Raw genomic sequence first — 21,176 nt, 5'->3', positions numbered from 1 at the left:
ACACAGCTGCTTCATGGCTTGGTTTTCTTTCAGCCACAGAGATCACACAAAGAGCCTTTTTCACACAGCATAGCAGCAAGACTCAAGTGTAGGTGACACTTCAGCCATAGTGGTTGGTGGTAATTTTTAGTAATGTGCCTGAAGATGCAAAACAGCCTTTGCCATCACATCCAAGTCTTTTTATGGCAAGGAGGGAACCTGTGCTCCTCTCCGCATTAGGGCAGAATTTTGAGAAAGGCTCACTTTCCAAAGAACACAGCTCCCATTTAGGTACTAAAATAAATAGCTGATTTTCAAAAGAGTTCAGCATATTTGGATGAACTCTCTAGAAAACCTGGCCCCAACTGTTGGCCCTGAACACATGATTATCTGAACCTGAGATTTGGGGGGGGGGGAGGGAGAGGAGGGGAAGGAAGAACTGATCCTAGAAGGAAAACCTTCTAAATAGACCAGGAAAAGGGCACTTGTGCTATCCTCCTTCCATGTCCTGTTTCCCCATCAGTGTTGCCAACTCTCGATGTTAGCTGTTTTTCTTAAAGCTCCAGCTACCAGGGACGGGCAGTTACACAAATCAGGAGCTTTCATTATTTAAAAGAAATAAAATTATTTTCTAGCTCTCATGGTTGCAGAAGAGACTTGAAAAAGTGAACCATAAAAAGGCAGACAGACCTAAATTTTATTATTTTTCATATATTTTCAAGGCTATAAGGGACAGTTTAATCTAGTCTGATCTCCTGCATACAGGCCAGAGAATTTCATCCAGCACTTCTGCATCAAGCCCTAAATTCTGGCTGAGCTACAGCACATCTTAGAAAGAAAGAATCTTGATTTAAAGATTCCAAGTGACAGAGAATCCACCACATTGCAAAGTAAATCACCCTCACCAGTAACATTTTGCACCTGATTTCTAATCTGGATCTGTGCAGCGTCTCAGCTTCCAGCCACTGGATTTTGTTATGCGTTTTCTGCAAGATTGAAGGGCCCTCCACTATCAGAAACACTTTCCTCACATAGATACGAATGACAGCAATCATGTCACCTCTTTACCTTCTCTTGGATAAACTAAATATGTTGAGCTTCTCCCATCATACAAGAGAGTTTCCAGATCCAGAATCATTCTTGTACCTCATTTCTAAACCCTTTCTAATCCTGATGTGTGGATACCAAAACTGGGCACAGTATTCCAGTAACGGTCTCACTGATGCTGTATGCAGTGGCAAAAACACCTACCTACTCCTATAGGACATTCCTCTGCTTAAGCAACCAAGGATTGTGCCTCTTAGCACTGAGAGCCCATATTCAGCCAGTTGCCACCATGACCTCTATGTCCCTTTAAGAGTAACCACTTTTCAAGATGTAGTCCCCATTCTGTATATGTGACCTTATGATTAAAGGCTGACATGTTTTGAATGCTTGGGGCTGCAATACTGAGACTTCTCCATGTAAAGATGAGCTACAAATAAAAAGAAAGAAAAGCATGTTTGGGTCTTCTTGCGTCCTCATAGTATAGGAATGTGGCAGGAAAGGGTTGTGTATGCTTGGGTTGTAGGGTAATTTTTTCTTTTCTTTTTTTTTAAATTAGAAATAAAAGCTCTGACTTCCTGGTTTTTGCTGGCAGGACTGGAGAGAATTAGTGGGAAATCCCAAGAGACTGAAATCTGAGCATCTGGGAGAAGGCATTTTTAGTCAATGTCTAAACTTGGTTTTCTGTTAATAGCTATTTAATTTGAACTCCTTCCAAGCCCATGGGAAATGTTCACTATGAAAGTATCATTTCATCAAGGCCAAGGGAAGTTCCAGTTCCACTTCTCCAGAAAAAACCCCAACAACTTGATATTCTGAATACTGCTTAGTAATAAAGACACTACAAGGCTGCCCTTCCCCATTACAGAACAGCAGCAAAGGGCACAAGCTTGTTTTCTATCCTATTCTCATTTTAAAATGCAGCTATTTTTCTTCTTGATGCTCCCGGCTAGAATCTATAAAAGGCCCTCTATGGTAATCTCTCGCATATGTTTCTCTCTCTGTGCAGAGTAGTTTGGCTGGAGCTCCCTGTGCTCTTAGGTTCCTGTGTTGTGGTCAGCCACCAGCACAGATTGCTCTGTGTCCATTTACAAATGCCTGCTTACGATGGCTAAGTCCAAGTCACTCCCTGGAGATCTCTGCATTGCACTGGAACAGGCAGAGTCTGTCTGACCACCTTCCCAGAACTGGGGACACCATCACCAGCCTTTGCTGCCCTCCCGCTCTCTGCCCCAACCTGTCAGCCCTGCAGCTCAGGACATCCAGGAAACACAGATTGAGCAGGCTCAGACATTAGCTTATCAGACACTATACAGCTGCCATTTGTTTTTTATTACATCCCAAGGGTTTGTTACAGAGAAGGCTTCAGAATTAGGAGGCAAATTTCATACACAGGGTCCCACATCTTATCCCCCCTTTGCCCTGACACAGCTGTTCATATGCACCATCCTTCCTCAAGCATCATGGACAAGCTTCACCCTCTACCACGGCTGACAGGTAGGACCAACTCACTTCTCCAGGACTAAGGGTAGCAAGGAGGGTGCCTGACCCACACACATTTGAGGACAGATAGTATCTTTATGCACCCAGGTGGGGTTCCACCCATTGGCTGGAGTCGAGAAGGGTGGAGCCACAACCCGAGCAAACAAGCAACTCATAGCTCAAAACCTGTGACCCATCTTGTAAGGGTTGGAAACCTCATCAGCATCAGCCACGAAGGATCCACTCCTCTGAGCAGCTAGAGTCTGAATAAAAATTCATCTTGCCAAGTTCCCATCCACTGCCTTTTTAATATATAAACATAAAGAAGCAATCTTCACCAGAACTCTGGCTGCACAGAATTAGCGCTCGCAGCAGAGGGTGAGGCCCCTAGAATTTGCACTCTCAACCGAAGCAGCACTACACGTCATTGCAATTGGAGGAGGAGGTGAAGTCACTTTGTTTTTTCCTCAGGACTTACATACACAAACATCTGCACACTCAGCAGTTAGTTCCTATACCAGCCAGAATGGGCTCCTCACACCACATTGAATTCATTAGGACTGGAGACATTAGTGCAGCAGCATGTGGACTTTGGGCAATGAATGTCAAGCTCTTCAGGTCTCCTTACCTAAAGCTCATTTCAGTCTCCTTGTTTCCAGCTCACCTCTAAATTCCCTTCTCATTATGTAGAGTATCTACACTGTGTATGTAACATCCACGCTGCCCCAGAGCAGGAGGCATCCCCTGGTACCTGCAATACCTATATGCACAGCATTAATGCTCTGAGTTTTTCTCCTTCTCTCACCTTTCTACATACAGCTCATGGGTCACAGCTGGAAAGGGCCCTCACACTAGTTCCCACATTTACATGCGTAACTATTACATGCCCAAAAGAGAATTTATGCAGGCAAATCAGCCTGATGTCTAACTCCCCGATCTATACATGGAAATGCAAGTTTGGGGGCATAAAGACACTGGTGCAAAGTTAGAGACAAGTTTTGAAATGCTGGACCTGTGGCCACAACATGGGTCTCCTGCTGAGATAAACTGTCATACAAAAGAACTCTGAAGGCCACTGCCCAAGTCACAACTCTGGGTGCAAGCCCAGTCCTGACGGGTACTGGCAATCACAAAGGTTTACGAACAGTTACTTTTAGAACTGTTTCAGATTCTAATCTTTATTCTTATAAGGCTTTATCTTCATCTCTGAAGACCAGTTTCCTTATTGCTTCTGTTCTCATTTGCAGTGATGAAGGTATTAATAGGCTGCTGTATTTCTCTTTCTATGAAACGCTATAGACACATGAAATGCTCACTTGCTGTATTATAGAGTGGCAACACCAAGTATCCTATGACCTGCAATTCATAAGTGTCAGAGCACATCCACTTGCAACCAATGACATTCATATCTAAGCACCTATAGCATTCCCCAGTGCTCTGACATTGCATCACAGACCTAGCCCCACTTACGAGTGAAAGTGGATTCTGCTCTAGATCAGACTCAGAGCTGCAGCCCCCTCTAAGAGTACTTTGAATTTGGCCATGTGGGGAGGAACTTGAAAGAAGCAGAGGAGTGCATAAGGGAGGCCTGCTGTCAGCCTACCTGTGTGGCAGCTCGGTTTATTATTACCAAAGTGCACGGCAATAAGTCTGAGCTGCCAGAGAGCAGCACAGCTCCTGCAGTTCTCCCCAGGCCTCACGCAGTTACATTATTTCAGTCTAAGAGGGGCCATGTGTGGAATTTTCATTGCTAGTCAGACAGAACGTCAGGAAAGACACAGTTAAAGATGCCTGCGTACGGGGGCTCTGCCTTCTCCACACACAGCCTCTCCCATATAGTATGCAACCTCCATCTCCTCCTTCAGATCCTACAATCTCTCCAATAGCGACCCAGATAAACACAAAGTTAGAAAGCCACCACCCTTGACACCAACATGATATGAGTCACCTTAGTAGCCCCACAGGCTTATTCATGGGCCCCTCCTAGCTGTTTGTCTCCTTATGTTCTGCCTGTGTCATACTCCATTTACCCTGCACACTCATTGGGTCCAGGGCCACAGACAGGGTTTTCAGATGAATTTAGGAGCCTGGCTTTATACACATTTTTGAAACTTTTGGACTATAAAACTTTACTTGCTGTCTAAAGCAGCTGCCACAATTCTGACATTACAATACATACAACAGCCTCCAAACTCAGCCTCTGCCCATGACAATTCACAGGAACTCAGCCTGTGTGTAACCCACAGGTTAGAGAGAAATTTAGAAACAAGGTGAAAGTGAGCTGGGTCCAAACAGGTGATATAACGGCTTCCCAAGCCGCTTTCTGAGAGATGTTCAACTCGGAACACCTAGTTCCAGCCACATGAACAAGGGTAAGAGTAATGAGGTGAAAAAATCAATTCTCAAATTGGCTGCTGCATCTGCTCCCATCTCTAAGCAACAAGAGCCCCAAAATGCAGAGAGGCAGCAGACTTAGTCACTGGTCGATGTTTGTGCTCCAGTCAATGGACTGAGTAAACAGACATAAGTATGCTGCACAGATGGAGCTGGGCTGGGCACATTTCAACAGCTCAGCACTTCCAAGAAAAAGTCTGTCAGCACCTTGGAGTAATTCTCATCCATATAAAAGGGCAAAGCCCGTTGTGCCAAGGAACTCTCCTTCCCTATCTAAGGAGAAAAAAGTCACACAGCCATGCTCAAAAGGAACTGGTTTGTACTAGTACTTGTCCCCCACCTCCGAACAACTCCCTATGCTGTTAATTGCTTGTTGCTGGTCAATGCAGCACTACAAACAGTAGTATCTGCCATTTACAAAAGAACAGTACTTCCCCACCTTCCTGCCCAAGATTTCACTACATCCTTCAACTTTCAAGAGCCTTGTGCCCCTCCACCTTCTCCTAAGGCTAAGAGTAAGCTAGAGCTAAATTCAATGCATTACATGTGGGCCCTGCTTCAGTCAGCTGCATTGCACATGTGTAAGTTAATGCAGAATCTGGCTCAAAGGACGGAAAAGAGCCTTCGCTTCCCTCTCACCAACTATCCCCACTGGTAAGGGACAGGTGAGCCCTGGGCTAACCATCCAATATCAAGCTTTTCAAATAGAAGAGTCATAGACCAACTACCCCATTCGTATCAAAATATAGGTGAGCATGAATCTGTTCAACTCAGCAAACGAAGGATTCACTTGGCAACTTCCTGCCAGTTCAGCTCACCAGCTAGATCAGGGGTTCTCAAACTGGGGTCGTGACCCCTCAGGGGGTTTTAAGGTTATTACATGGGGGTCACAAGCGGTTACCCTTCACCTCCAAACCCCGTTTTGCCTCCAGCTTAAATGTGTTTTTAATTTATAAGGGTGGGGGGGCTCTCTGTGTGAAAGCGGTCACCAATACAAAAGTTTGAGAACCACTGAGCTAGATAAGGGGGAAATAAGATCTCCCTATTCCCTATAGATGGGGCCTTGCAAAGAGTTGTGGGGTGGAGGCCAAAGAGGATAAGTGAAGGGAGGGCAGATTCACAATTGCTCACGTAATAACTCTCTTCACTTACCGTAAGTGAGGTAAAGGTCATGCACATTCCACCAAAGCCATTCAGAGACAGTGAGATGAAGATCAGCACTGACAGTGCTGCAGTGGAAAAACAAGAGCATTTACTGGATGGAATCACAGTGTCCCCAAAAATCCTGGTTCCAACAAGTAGAATTTTGGCAAGGACTGAGCCAATGCCCTGCACAGAATGAAAGATTCCTTCCAAACTGGCTCATTCTAGCTCCACACTGTTCATTCTAAGCCAAGGTCACAGGGAAAGACATTCAGGTAACTAGGAGAATCAGAATTCATTGTGGGCATCAGTTTGCAGAGCCATGGACACTAGTTTTTCTCTGGGATGTGTGGGAGTCCAAGGTCTCTTCTCCTCCCGCCCCTCTGAACTGTCTCACTGGTCAGCATTGGTCTCAAAAGAAAAATTTACTTTTTAGAACTGGGCTCCAGGGACCACCTCACTATCTCAGCTAGAGGATACGGCTATATTTATCCTGGGGCTGGGGAAGCTTTGAACAGTCAGCACTGGTTACTGCCCACCTCTTAATTCTTTAGGAACCTTTCAACTTTTGTTCTTAAATTTCTCACTGTGAGCTCACCACTGCTGAGGCACCTTCACTCTGGCAAAAGAGTGAAGCTGGGAAAGAGACAGCTGCCTCAGAGCCACCTTTGATACTGCTAAGCAAGGGACTGTACAAGCAGCACACCCAAAAATCTTCCCTCTGGAGACCAAGCTTAATGCCCCCTCAACACACCATGGGGCTCTATATCTCACTTGTCACTGGCAGGCCTGGTCTGCAGTGCAAGATTATTATACTTTATACGGGATACAAAGCAGGCGGCAGTTTTTTTGAACTTTTTGCTCACAGGATTCTTGTAGTATGGGACTCTGGCTGCATTCCCATAGCTGGGCCTGCCTTTGAGCCACTGCACCCTCCCAGTAGGCAATAAGCAAAGTTTGTGCTGTACTTCTTGGGGGTGATCTCTTTAGCTCGCTGAGGACACTATAATCAGAGTATGTGCCCTTATTTTAGCGTTCTCTGCACACTACAGCACCCAGTTACTAGCTGAACCTTTCAAAAGTGTAACAACCCCAAGGCCCTTTCAATAGAGTCCACAGAGCTCAGTACTTACAATTTGGGTTACTAGCTCCATATGCAATCATCACACAGGACACAGCGAAGCAGGCACTGAAACAGAATTGAAGCCTTTAACTACATGTAAGAAAGCCGACTATAGATAAGTTACACTGTCTCCGCAGTCTCAGTGCCTGGCTAAGGCGGAGACTTTGAGAGTTAATTGGCTGAAGCAGAATCTGGATAAGATGGAAGGGATGCTCATGGTTTGGAGACAAAAATCTAGAGTAATAGGTGAAAGTTCTTCATGTACCTTCTATGGGTATTGAAGAGTCAACCCTTCCCAATGCAAAACTCAAACTTGAGGTCCTAACAGGTTCTGAATTTTCAGGCAGTGTCAGTGTCCCATCATCTGCATATGACAAGGAGACTGCAACCACCTTCCCCTATGACATGGCCCTACTCACATCTATCCAGACTTCAGTCACCTCCAGGCTGGTTTACTGTAAAGCAGCAGTTTGTATGAAGAGCATTCAGAGCCTTCACCTGCCCACCTCCCACGTGAGGCAGGTCAATGAGCACAAATACCTGCCCCTCAGTGCTTAGCACATGGTACTGGCTCAGTTCCAGGTGCAATTCACATAGTTAGAATATTTACAGATCTAGACAGTCTGGAACCCAGTTACCCAATAAACCACTTCTCCCCTGCATTCTATCACAGCAACTGTTAATACCAACTCCACATGGTAATTTGAGACAGGAAGTGATATATTCCTTTGCCACTTGAAAGCACAAGGGAAGCTTTAGACAGGAAATACGCAATTAACTCTGGAGTAAATGGGGTAACATCCAGTTCTTGCAAGTCATGTGGGATGGGATAATTTAGTAACCACAAGCAAGACAGACCTTGTTTTCTTGGGTAATATAGCACCTTCAGCAGTACTGTGCCACTAGCACCATGGTGGGGCATTGACTTAGTATCAGCTTGACTCCCATCCCTACTGACACAGTGGAATAGTTCTGCTGTCCCCCCAGAACCTCGTTTCCCAGGGAATTCAGAAGTCAGAGACTCTAGGAACATGGATGCAAATCCCATCCCCTTCTCCTTATAGGGAGATTTAAAGGAGTTCACCTGTCAGCCTCAACCCTACCCTGTTCATGGCTGATGGAGCTCTGGGAGATTTCCAGTCCAGTCCAACAGCAGACAGGCTTTTCCCCCCCCGGGTATCCATTTTACAAAGACAACAATAGTGGTCAGATACCATGGAGATGATGAGATCCCCTGGTGATAGGCATGAAACTAGAACCTGAGTAGAATGAACTGCTTGCCATAAACTATTGAACTGAGGACTAAGCATAACCTCTGGCTCAAAATTAACTTTGAGTTTTGAAACAGTTGGTAGGCTTCATGACACCAACCTGCCAAGCAGACGCAGTTTGCGAGGGCCATATTTGTCCATGACAATCCCAAGAGGCAGAGTGATTGCACTCAGCAAGAAGGATCCAACGGTAAAAGCCAGGTTCAGCATTTCATCCTGCTCCGGGCAGATGAGCCACCCATTGATCCGAATCACAGCTTCCTGCTCTGTCCTGTTGCCATGTGCAGAGCTGGTGGTAAAATTCTCTATATGGGATAAAAGAGAAACGTTCTAGTGTAGTGAGGAAGACAGCACATTAAACCCAGTTACAAAAAGAGGGGCAGGTAGAACAGCCCTGCACACAGGCTGTTGCAACAAAAGTCACAGATCACAATTGCCTAGATACACAATTTACCAATCTTAATCCAGAATAAAGGTGTGCACACACAGATTTGCACCAAGATTACCAGAGGTGTGAATTACAACCCATACAATTTGTTCTAGTCACTGTGTAGACAATGATTGCCCTTAGTCTAGAACAATCATTTGAAAGCCTGACATTCAGATGAGCTATGTCACCTCAACTCCCTGCACTGTGATAGGAGCAGTTTAAGAACAGCACCTAGTCCTAATAGATGAATCTCTAGTTTTAGGACTGACTCTCCAAGATGGTGATTCAACAGCCTCCAAGACCACTTATTCCATTGCCCCAATTGTTCTTCTAGTTATGAACCTTCCAAGCTCCCTGGATGACAGGGAAGGATGGCTCATCTGGGTTCTCTATATACCTGTAGATAGTTCTCCTTTCCCCAGACTTAAAATTTCAATTCTCTTAACTCCCAAATTGTATTGTCCAAAACATTGATCATATTTCTTTCTTGATTTTTTTTTTTGCGCCTTCAGGTGAAGAACGCCAGCTGCAAACTCCCCTATAGAATGAAGTTTGTTATTTATCTTGCACAAAATGGCAACTATGGAATCAGGGCAGTTTGAAAAGGAGTTCAACATAAGCTCATCTCTGTTTACATTAGTAGTTTCACTGCCTCTTGTCAGCTCTTTCATTCTCTTGCAACAACTTCCCAGAAAGTTCTAAAAAGAAAGCGGGCTGCATTCATTTTCATTAACATAAATTGCTGATGCACTCCTTCTATATATTTCTATTTTCTGGCAGGATCAATTTTCAAGTCAAGTAAGCTTTGTTGGCATGACAAGGGACTTGGTCTTTCCCCAGCTGGAGAAAATCAATGTCATATAGAACTTTTCTATGGTATTTAATAACAAACTGTTTTAATGATAGTAAATATTGCCAAATACAGCTGACAAAGTTTAACATACACAAGTTTAGAGATTTTTTTATGCATGAGTATATATGAGAATGGTGCCCAAAACTGAACTCATTACTTAAGTGAGATCTAAACAGCGCCAAGAAAAAAGGAATCATCTTGTGTGAGAGACAGCCGAATATGACATTTGCCTTTTTGTTCAGCATTACCAAATCTAGGTCTTTCATCATTCTCTCTAATCCTAGTGGTCCCACTGCCCGGCAACCCTGCAAGTCAGGCTTTAGAATATTTCCCTCTTACCAGAACCTCTATAGCTTTAGAGAATGTAGTTATTGAGTTCAAACTAATTCTATAAGGCTGAGCTATGGTTTTAGTTCCATCTGCCAACCTGATTACTCCCAGCTTTGTATCAACTGGAAATAAACTCTGCTCTACCCTCCAGGTTTCAAATACCTACAGATACTCAGTGACACCATATTTGGTGACTGGGAAAGTGCCTTCTACATGCACATACCTAATATACAAGCACAGGTGCTCCACATACCCCCCCAGAAGTATTGGAGTCTTTCTACCTTTTTTCATCTAGGTTCTCTCATTAGCACTTTCACTAATGGGGTCTCAGGCTTCCCCTGGCAAGGAACAACAAGTTTGACCTATTTCTTCCCCTTTGTTATTCATGCCAATATTTATAAACCTTTATCCTGTCCCCCCTCTGTTGCCTGTTTTCCACGTCTTCATGTCCAGTTCCTTTGTCCACGTGACCCATTGTGTGTTTTTGGCCCTATCAGCATCCATTCTACAAGTGCAGAATGGAGAAGTAATCACAGTGCTCCAGCAGCAATCTCACCACATCTGATGCAAAGAAATCACCCCCTCATTTGAGGTGTTCGTCACAAAAGATTTTCAGATTTGGTGCAAATACTGCAGACCGGCTCCAAGTCCTACCAGACTCCCATCTCCTGCATCTCATGGTATTTTATAAACTGTAAGCCTTACAACACTCCTGTGAGGGAGGCAAGGGATACAAAGGGGTCACTTCACCCAGAGCCTCAACGCTTTGGGCTATTCGCAGAGATAAGGCCATAGGAAACAGATGTGGGTGAAAGGTTAAACTCAGACAAACAAGAATTAGACAAAACAGAAATGAATTCCCTGGGTCAGCACTCTATTAAGACAGCTGGAGTGCTTAGTTGTGGGCTAGGAGGGAGGGTGGGAGAAACACTGGCCTTATAACTTTTGATTGTGTGTGTCAAACAAACAGTCAGGGAGCTCTCCTCAGGAGAAAAAGAAAACAGAACAGGCAATACTTTAAGGATGGTTCATTCATTGTTGTTGTAATGTTATTAGTGTTTACCCTTACAACACGGATCCTCATCATGCACTCCAATGAGAGGGACACAAGCGTGAAGGGCAGACACAAGAAGGGCAGCAATGTGGGGCAGTCTTGGAAACAGTGGCCAGAATCCCGCTGAGATTAAACGGACTCTGTGCAGGTCACTCATCCAGAAATGTTCGGGAGCAGGGGTGCTTCACTTCAATTTGTGTCTCGGTAAATCATCTGGTTTTGTGTCCGTCTCAGAGGAAGACCCTGTTGATGGTACCATGTAGAAACTAAGACACCACCTTATTGCAGAAAAATAGGAATTGCCCAGAGCAATGAAAGAAAACCCAACAAAGTAAAATCAAAGTTGTTTAACTAGGGGCTCTGCCCCTTGTTATTCCCTGACTCTTTCAATGGTTTCCTACACACACACAAAATAGATGAGTGTATACAGTGTATGCATGTCAATCTGAAGGCTTTCCATTTGGGAGAGTAAATTGAATAATGAGAGCCCCAGATGCACTGTACCCCTGCGAACTCTCACACTCAGTCAACAGATAGGAATTAGCAACATCACATGACAAGGAGCTAGGATGAGATTACCCTGAATAGAACCTGGATATCTACTTTTAGGTACCTGGCTACAGCAAATACTCCAATTCTCACTCATACACAGCTCACATCCTGATGTAGACCATTGTGTGGCACTATCACAGTGCTAGTCTCGATCTCTTGTGAGACTCTACAGAGAAGAAGGGTTCTCTGGTCTGACATCACCATCCTTTCTGAATTCTTCAGCCAGATCCCATTTGTAACAAACATTTTAGGGTGTTCCTGAGCATGAAGTGCAGGAAGCTACAGTTGAGTAAATCAGAACAGAGATGTGGCCTGAACTCTGCTACACGCTAGAGCAGTTTCAGATCCTTGTTAAACAGAAACAACTAGCTAGTATCAGCAATAATGAGATGACTCATTGCAGCCAACAGTTATTCCATTTACAGAACCTCCAATACTAGCTGCAGAACAACAGTTAGCAGCCTCACAGCCTAAGAACCAGCTCAAATTATTTAAACTCTTCAAGGATGAGAGAACTCAGGTGCAACAAAAGCCCTGCAGTGCCCATCAGAATTTGGTCGTTTCTGTACCTGCATGCCCCTTCCCACCACAAAAAAAAAAAAAAAAAAAAAAAAAAAAAAAACACTAGCATGTGGTTTCCTAGACCAAAAGTTAAGTATTCCATAAGAAGGTCATTCATTAACTGCCCTTTGCTGACTTCTATGCATCCTAAGCAAACAGTACACCAGGGATGAACTTGGCCCTCCTAACAATGGTAACTGCCATCTCAAATCTTTTGGGTCAGGAAAGATTCAAGCAACCTAGTCTAGAATTCTCAGGGGGGGGGGGGGGAAGAGGAGGAGAACTGGAGGCAGGGAGAAAAGACAAGAACAGCTGGGAGATGGAGGGTTCCAACACATGCAGACTTTCTAATCTGAGATTTCTTTTGCAACACATACTTATAAACACGTCAGGTGCCCAACCATCTCTCATTTCCGTTTTTTGCTTCCCATATTTTCTTTGATTTCTCAGACACCGCATATAGAAAACTAGAGTGAAGGGGCTGTGTATGGGTGAACAACTGACTTGCAATACACGGGTTTCCTATGCCCATAAGAATTTGGCTTATCTTTTTAGTATTTGATGTGTTACACCCTAAATTTAGTTTGTGTTCCAACCCATACCGTGCATTCTGTCTGATTATACCATTATGATGAAGTTCCAGTTGATGGAATTTCCCTCCACCTGGACATTCAGACTTTCAAAGTTAAATTTTAAAAACTCCCTCCCACCCCCCCCCCAACCCCCCAGTATGATCTTGTGTTGCTGAGACAGTTAGGTGGTACCAACACCTTCTCCAGAGCACTGTGATTTCAGTAACAAGTGCTTTAACAATAAAAACAGAACATTGCCACACAAATCGAACATTTACCATGTTTATTCAATTAATGATCACAGAGTCACATGTCTGGCCTTTCCACAAATAGGTCACTTCAAACTGTGTGATTTGTAAGAGCCACTCATGGCTGCAGATTGTGGGTATGCATACACAGCAACTAGAGACCTGAGGCCGACCTGTGCTGGCTCATGGGGGTTGGACGGTGGGGCTGTTTCATTGTTGTGTAGATGACCAGGCTCTGGGCTGAAGCCTGAGCTCTGGCACCCTCCCACCTTGCAGGTCCCATAGCCAAAGCTCCAGCCCGAGCCTGGAAGCCTACACAGCAATAAAACAACCCTGCAGCCTGAGCTCAAGTTGGCGGTCACAGGCCAGCCGCAGGTTTTCCTTTGCAGTGTAGAGACACCCTCACTGTCATGGGCTCCACAGCTTTAGTTTAGTGCTAAATGCCAAACATGAGTTAACAGGCAACATTTTCCTTCTACTTTTTTGTATTACAGACCCCTCAAGCTGTAATTCAATTACTACTTTATAAAAATCAGCTTTTTGGTATCCTGCAACCCTATCTCAGCAACCCTTTGTCTAACTAGCTCTTTATCTCTGCTCCTTGTGAGCAGATTGCCAACTTCAAGGACTTTATAATATACCTTGAAAAGACCTTGGACATCAGCCTCCCAACTCGTATCAGAAAAAAATGCAGCAAGTTATGGCCCTGAACACATCAGGCTTCAGAGTCCCCAGTAATTGCCAGTAAAGGCTGCACGTCCAGATAGAGTGTGCAGAATCAGCAGTCAGTCAATGGGGAAAGGGCAAGTTCAAATAGTTTTGAAGGGCAATTAATAGTAAAATTAAAAGTGGAGCAAAGTGTCACTATCAGATTCCCAGCCAGTTTAGTCTAAATGCACTTCCCAGAAAGTGCCCAAGGATGGCATCTAGCCCAGGACAGGAGTCCTCCACTCCCCCACCTCATCACAGAACTCTTTCCTAAGGCAGTTCTACACTTAACATGCTGCACAGCTGCACCAGCACAGCTGCATCGCTGTAGTGCTTCAGTGAAGATACGACTACTCTGCCGGTGGGAGAAACTCTCCTGTCAGAGTTAATCCACCTCCATAAGAGACAGTAGCTACGTCAATGGAAGAAGCCCTCCTGTCGACACAGTGCTGTCTACACTGGTCTGGTATAACTGTGTTACTCAGGGGTGTGGATTTTTCACAGCCCTGAGTGACGGTTATATTGATGCAAGTTTATAGTGTAGACCTGGCCTAAATAGTTTGTTACTTTGATTCTCTTACTTTTTCAGGAATTCCTCCCCATTTTCCTTTTTAAAATAAAGCTACCAAGGAATCCATAGTCTCCCCCTTGGCAGAGCATCTGAATGGAGATCTATATCATACCTGGAAGGATTTCTGCTATGAAAAACACCAGCCTTTTTCTGAATTACAGCCCCTTTCAGGACTGATGTTGAAATCTCCAGAAACGAGGCTGCAAAGGGGACAAGGTCTAACTCTCTTAGTCTGAAGGGATCACAAGGAACAGAGTTTTTGCTGATGAGAGGGAAAGCCCTGCTAGTAATCTTTAGCTAATTAGGAAATTTTCTATGCAATAGACACGTGTGAGCAGCAGAGTCTGAATGACAAATGTTCAAAGGTTAAAAGTTATAAATTTCATTCCCCTGCCAATCTTTAGCTAGAAATCCCTCTTCCATTTATCTCTAACTATCCTGGAAAGGGCTACTGGTTGTAAATATTACTGGGTAGTGCTGGGGAAAGGGGTCACCTACACCGCATAACGCCAGTTAAATCAATCAATGAGCTTAGACTTGAATTCAGCCCACCTCTCTCATCTGCCTATCTATTGAGGCTCTTATAACAGTATCCATCACTGTAGCATAGTTCCTATCACACAGGGAAACTGAAGGAAAATTATAGGGGAGTCTGGGAGTGACCAAAAACCAAACAAGATCTTTGGGAACCTACTTGCCTTTGAGCTTATACATCTTTCCCCCATTTAGTAGTTGTGATTATAGGCATCAGAATAAAGAATTCCTAGGATAGAAGAGGGTGGAAAGAGGGAGAGAGAGAAAGAAAGAGCATGGATCATAATTGGTCTATGGAACTCACTGCCACGAGATATTAAGGCCAAGAATTTAGCAGAATTCTAAAAGGATCAGACATTTATACAGATAAAGAGAACATCTAGTTATATTAGATAGTAGTTATATAAAAGATATGGCTTATGCACTGAGGCAGGATTTAACTATTGATAAGGTGAGGAAAAAACTTCTCCTGTGAGCAAGCTATTTCATCATTGTCCAGGATGGAGGTTTAACACCTTCCTCTGAAACATCTGGCATTGGCCACTCTTGGAGACCAGACTAGGTGGACCATTGTTTTAAACTAGTCTGGCAATTTCTATGGTACGGAAAACTGTCATGACAGAAAGTATGTTAGAATATCACTGAGTTGGGAGGAATTTGGGGGGGGGGGGGGGGGGGAGAAGGGCAGGATGGGCAGAAGATGAAAAAAAGAAAAAAAAAATCAAAAAGGATTACTTGGGGCTCACAATAAAGTTGGGTCCTGGCTAATTTGGGGAAGGGTTGGAGAGTGGCTATTCTTGGGGAAGAGGTTAGACTGCATGAATTACAAAACTAAAGTACATCCCATCCCAGCTCCAGCTCGTGAGGAGCCTGATGCAGGGGAAAGGATAAAAATCCAATGTTTCTGTTTAAAGAGGTGGAACTCTGGAGAAGTTAACTAGGTTATTCCATGTAGATCTGCTGAGCCTCAACTCACCGGCACAGACAGCTGAGAGAATACTTGCAATACCACCTGCTGTCTTTCATGATCATATAAAATGGAATTTTCTAGAATAATTAACTCAACCCAGGAAGCTTAGAAGAACTGGATGGTGGATTTAAAAAAAAAAAAGTGAATGGCTAATTGGCAATTAACTCTTTATACCTTGTGCACAGGGAAGTACCATGGAAAACATAGAATCATAGAATGTCAAGGTTGGAAGGGACCTCAGGAGGTTATCTAGTCCAACCCCACTCAAAGCAGGACCAATCCCCAGACAGATTTTTGCCCCAGATCCCTAAATGGCCCCCTCAAGGATTGAACTCACAACCCTGGGTTTAGCAGGCCAATGCTCAAACCACTGAGCTATCCCTCTGTAAATAATGAAAGGGCTCATGTCTACACCACAATTAAACACCCACAGCTGGCCCATGTCAGCTGAAGGAGCCTGAATGCAATTAAACAGCCCCATAGCTCGAATCCTGCAAATCTGAGTCAGCTGACAGGCCAGCCATGGGCATTTAATTTTAGTGTAGACACACCCTTAGCGGTGTCACCTAACAAATGGAGGTAGGAACATAAATATCCCAGATAAGCAACAGCTGGGGTGAGAAGCATGAATAAACAGAGCTTTATTCGCACAGCTTCCTATACTATCACACAACTGTGATAACCACCTAACAGCACATGAAGGAGGGAGATAAATTGTTTCAGTCAGGGCCATAAGGTGTAAGTATCGGATGTGATGGATCAGACCATGGGCTAGTTCAGTACCCTGCCTCTTAAGCTGGTAAATGCTAGATACTCCAAAAAGAAGTCAGTCAAGCTACCCTGAATGAACCTAACCAACTGTATATGTGAATTCCTTCCCACCCACTACAGGTAATCAGATTGTCATGCAGGATGGTATTTTACTACCTTTGTTCTCTTAATCTGCACAGTTACAGAGGTTATTAATGGTTATAAGTTTTAGACTAGATGGCAGGAAAAATGCAACACACAAAACTGTAAGACTAGGACATCTTGCAGCATTTTACAATCATAATGTATATAGTACATGAAATGAAACATTTTAGCCAGCATTGTAGTGCAGCCAAGCTAGGGTGAAAGAGGCAGATGTTTAGGGTGTAGCATTGCTGTATGTTGTTAGTTTAGGACAGGAGGGTCCTTCAGCCATCCACTCTCACAGTCACCTCTTCCCTAAGTTTTGTTCACTCCCCCCAGACCATATTCCTTCCACAACCACCAGTCAACCAGCTCAGACTTCTCTGCTGCTCTCAGCCCCGATCCTGATAGAGACTCCCTCTTCTCCATACTCACCTTCACCTCCTCTTCTCCTGCCCCCCCCACTACTCCATTCATCCCAACAACCCCCAGCCCTGACTCTGCCCCACATCAGCTTCCCTGATTCATGCATGGCCAAATCATCTCTGGAGAGACTCCAAGGATGCTGCTTAACATGTGCATTAAAGTTTGTTTTTTCCTCTTTCAGTTCTGCCATTTGCCTCATCAACCAGTTCCCTCCCCTCCCTGACTGGCTCCACACATCTACAATCCCCATCACAGCACTGCTGCTCCTCAAACTTGTGCCACCTCCTTTGCCCATTTCTCTTTCAGCCCAAGATCTTGTCAAGTTTCTCAGAAGAGAACTCTCCAAAGTGAAGGCCATCCTCCCATTCCCTCTGCTGATCCTCAGCTCACAAACCCCTCCTTGCTCAGACTAGGGGCACCTCTCCTCTCCACTCCCAATCTCATCTCCCATATTCCTCCATCACATTTGATAATCCAGCTAGCATCCTCCCCATAGAACAGGGGCAGCTACAGAGTAGTTCTTGGCTCATCACTTCCCTTCACCAGAGATTGGCACTCCTGGCGGAGCAGGTGATGCTATACAAGACAAGAGAGAAGTAGTAGGGAGCAGTGAAAGTACTCAGAGGTGAGGATAACAGACAGGAACTTGATGCAGTGAAGCAGGGGGAGCCAGTAGAAGGATCAAAGGTGTGCACGCAAAATGGTCAGAGTGCTGGGCAAGGAAGATGGTCTCAGTAGCAGCATTCTGAATGGACTGTAGGGGGTGGCATCAGCATTTTGGGATACATGTACACAGTGAGTGGCAGCCCACAGCGGAAAGTCTCAGAGCCCAGGTTGACAGACTCAAGCTTGTGGGGCTCGGGCTGACACACTAAAAATAGCTGTGTAGAGGTTGCAGCTCGGGCTGGAGCTCAGACTCTGAAGCCTAGGGAGTGGGATGATCTCAAGAGTCGAGCCACAATGTCTACACAGCTATTTTTAGCATGACCCAAACCCAAGTCTATTGACCAGGGCTCTAAGACTAACTGTCAAGGGCTGTGTAGATGCACCCAGGGAGACCAATGGTGAGAGGTTACAGTAACTGTGGGGAGAGGCGGAGGTGGTCTAGATGAACATTCCTACTAGTTGGACAGAAAGAAATAGGACAGATCTCAGAAACACTGTGAAGGGAGAAGTAGCAGGATTTGGCCAAAGCCTGGATGTGTGGGCAAGAGAGGGTGTAGTTAAAGGTGGGCCCGATGACTTTTCCCCAGACTCTCCTGCTCATGTGCTGCACCCCACCAGCTCTGCTTTCCTCCATCCCCTTTTGTCTCATACCATAAGCAGCCCTGAGCTTCTCTTGTACACCTAGAGCATCTTCCCTGTTTTGTCACACTCCTTCTCCACACCCACCTCTTTCCATAAACGCTAATCAACAGCATATCTGAACGTTCTCTTTGAAAGATCAGCAAGACCCCAGCTAGAGAGGCAAGGTAGAGGAAAGACAGTATAGGAAAGCTTAGGAGTCTTGTGTTTGCCTAGACTGTAAGATCCTCAGGACAAGGCCCAATCTTCACTCTCTCTGCAAAGCACATGACACACCAAAGATATTATATACAAATGTTATGTCAGCAAGTCTCCAAGAGAATCTAGGGAGGGAGAATGCATTCCTCCAGGTCTGATCAGTGCATCAACCCTAATCACATAGGCGCTCTTCACACCAGCACACACAGACTGCGAGCTTCTTTGCCATGCCCCAACCCTGACATACATCACAGTCAAATCTCCAGAACAACAGACTCAGCTGAATTCATGTGAACAGCCCCCAGACTTCTTCCTTACCTGGTTCATGACATAGGTAGGAGTAAAATCCTTCGGATTTCAGCATGATGAGCAGTGATGCCCAGCCCAGAAGAACAGCAGAGAAGAGAAGATTCTCTACAACAGCTGTGCATGCCATCCACCAGCGCCGCCGATGCGCAGTAGCAAGTGTGGGAGCCATTGCAACACGTGAGGACTTATTTCTCTAGTATCTAAACCTGTAACAAATTGAAAACAGGACTCTTAAGTTCATCCCCATGTGTCAATATTTATAGAATTAGATATTCATGGCTGCTACTTGCAAGTAGGGGCTACATGGAACAGAATTCAAGTACAGATATCTGCTCTGACAGATGTGCAAAACTACATGCTAAATAGAAGCCACTGAGGCGTAAAACTAAGCTCTGCAGAATGAAATTCAGAGAGTCAATGTCAAGCAGCCCAGGAGGGAAGGGAGCACACATGCACTTGAACCTGGCGTTATGGTCTCTCTACTGCGTATATTGCACTCCAGGGGAGTGTTCAGCGCTGCGTCCGTTCTACCTGATGAACAGCAGGTATGAAAGCACAGCCTGGGTGAAACCACAGTAGGAGATGTCTCCCACTGCCTGCTCAGTGCCCATTTTTATGGCAACCCCAGTGCCCTGCCTGCCACCTGTAGCGAGATGGAGAGAGAGGACAAGGCAGACCTCCTTTTTAAGGTGGCTCCAATAAGAAATACAGGAGCTTGCAGAATGGAGAATCATCCAACTTATCAGTCTATCTGCAGAACTGAAGGCAGGAGAGGTTTGGGCCCCTACAAGGGTACCAATCTGGTTATCTATGCCTGTTGAGTCTCAGACATTCTTGATCATTTTGAGTCCATCCAGCTTGAGCAAATGATGGATTCACCCTACATTGGAGTGCAGATCTGCTCTGAAGAGCAACTGTGAAAGTGGTGTTCCACTGATTTTGGCTGCCCTATTTGAGACAGCCTGGGCCTGGGTTTCAAGAACTTTGGAACTCCAAAATCAGTGGCCATTTTGGAAAACTTGGACTTTATTTCAGTTCCTAAGCTCAGGGTCTCTACCTCAAATATCTGTGGGAAGATTCGTTGGTCAGGCTAGATCAGTGGTTCTCAACATTTCCAGACTACTGTGCCTCTTTCATAGTCTGATTTGTCTTTCGTATCCCAAGTTCCACCTCACATAAAAACCTCTCCGGCTGCCCAGCTCTGAAGGCAGTGCCACCACCAGCAGCAGCACAGAAGTAAGGGTGGCGATACCATACCAACCTTACTTCTATGCTGCTGCTGGCAGTAGCACCTTCAGAGCTGAGCAGCTGGAGAGTGGTGGCTTTTGGCCAGGGTGTTCATGTTGTTTGCAGCACTGGAGGGCTATTTTTAAAATCCTGCTCCTGTCCCACCCTGCAATATCCACTCCCACCTTGTTTGTTGAATTTTTATCCCTCTCCCACTGTTATGGCAGTGGGTCCTGCAGGACCCACCAGACCCCAGTTCTGCTGCAGGGCTCTAGAGTCTGTTGTAAACTTGACAAATAAGATGAACTGACCTACCTCCTGGAAGACCTCTGCATACCCCCAGGGAATACAAGTACCTCTGGTTGAGAGCCACTGCTCTAGAGGAGACTCAGCCCCATTTGAAGAAGGCATTTCTATAGTCACTTTTCAGAGAAGAACCCACTTTAATGATGATGAGGAAGAGATGGCCATGAGGAAAGTCCGGAGCACCAGGGCTGCCTGTGATTCCTGGATCTAGAGCAAGTCCCAACTTATAAGGTCCCTTCCTCCTGGCTCACCCCCAGCATGGAGGGTCTGACCCCATTTACTAACAGGAAGCTTGAGCTGTGAGTGTGGAGTAGGACTCACCCCTAATGCTGCAATGACAGGCAGAGCACAACCCCTGGCCGCCTCAGGTACTTCCCCACTCACAGACCCCAGTGTCACCTGGCACAAGGGGCAGTCCTGCCCTGTCCACATGAGCTACCATAACCCTTCTTCACCCCACACAGACCACCACCACCCACCATGCAACAGCCAAAACCAGTCTGAACTGGCCGCAGCACTGAAAAGACAGGGAAGAACAGGCTCCGGGGCAACCAGGCCAGCCACAGAATATGCAGGGACTGACCCCCACATTGGGGATCCCAGGCTCTGACACTGAGCCCCCCCAGTTGCCCCTAAACTCAGCCCCAGCTGGCTCCAAAATGTGCCTCCAACCCTCAGCACCCCCTGCTCCC

The 21,176-nt window shown here is 45.3% G+C and overlaps 1 protein-coding gene across 4 annotated transcripts in view; it reads right to left on the bottom strand.

Annotated features, from left to right (window-relative positions):
• Window positions 1-19,143, bottom strand: part of SLC43A2 (solute carrier family 43 member 2) — a 39,423-nt gene extending 20,280 nt beyond the window's left edge. For 2 of the 4 annotated variants that reach the window (XM_026656539.1, XM_026656540.1), the window contains exons 1-4: window positions 18,961-19,143; window positions 8,537-8,741; window positions 7,176-7,231; window positions 6,052-6,128 (exon numbers count right to left, since the gene is read on the bottom strand). In XM_026656539.1, the coding sequence (XP_026512324.1) occupies window positions 6,052-6,128; window positions 7,176-7,231; window positions 8,537-8,741; window positions 18,961-19,120 (498 nt within the window). In that variant the 5' untranslated portion in view covers window positions 19,121-19,143. Of the gene's footprint in view, window positions 1-6,051; window positions 6,129-7,175; window positions 7,232-8,536; window positions 8,742-11,112; window positions 11,251-18,960 lie in introns of those variants that run through there. The other 2 variants (XM_024194384.1, XM_026656541.1) reach the window with 2 other exon arrangements.
• Between the last annotated feature and the right edge of the window lie 2,033 nt (window positions 19,144-21,176).

The sequence above is a fragment of the Terrapene carolina genome, unplaced genomic scaffold (assembly GCF_002925995.2).
Source record: "Terrapene carolina triunguis isolate 2854851 unplaced genomic scaffold, T_m_triunguis-2.0 Scaffold231, whole genome shotgun sequence".
Classification (NCBI taxonomy): domain Eukaryota; kingdom Metazoa; phylum Chordata; order Testudines; family Emydidae; genus Terrapene; species Terrapene triunguis.
Note: the sequence above shows the minus strand (reverse complement) of the source record. Positions and strands in the feature narration are given on the sequence as shown.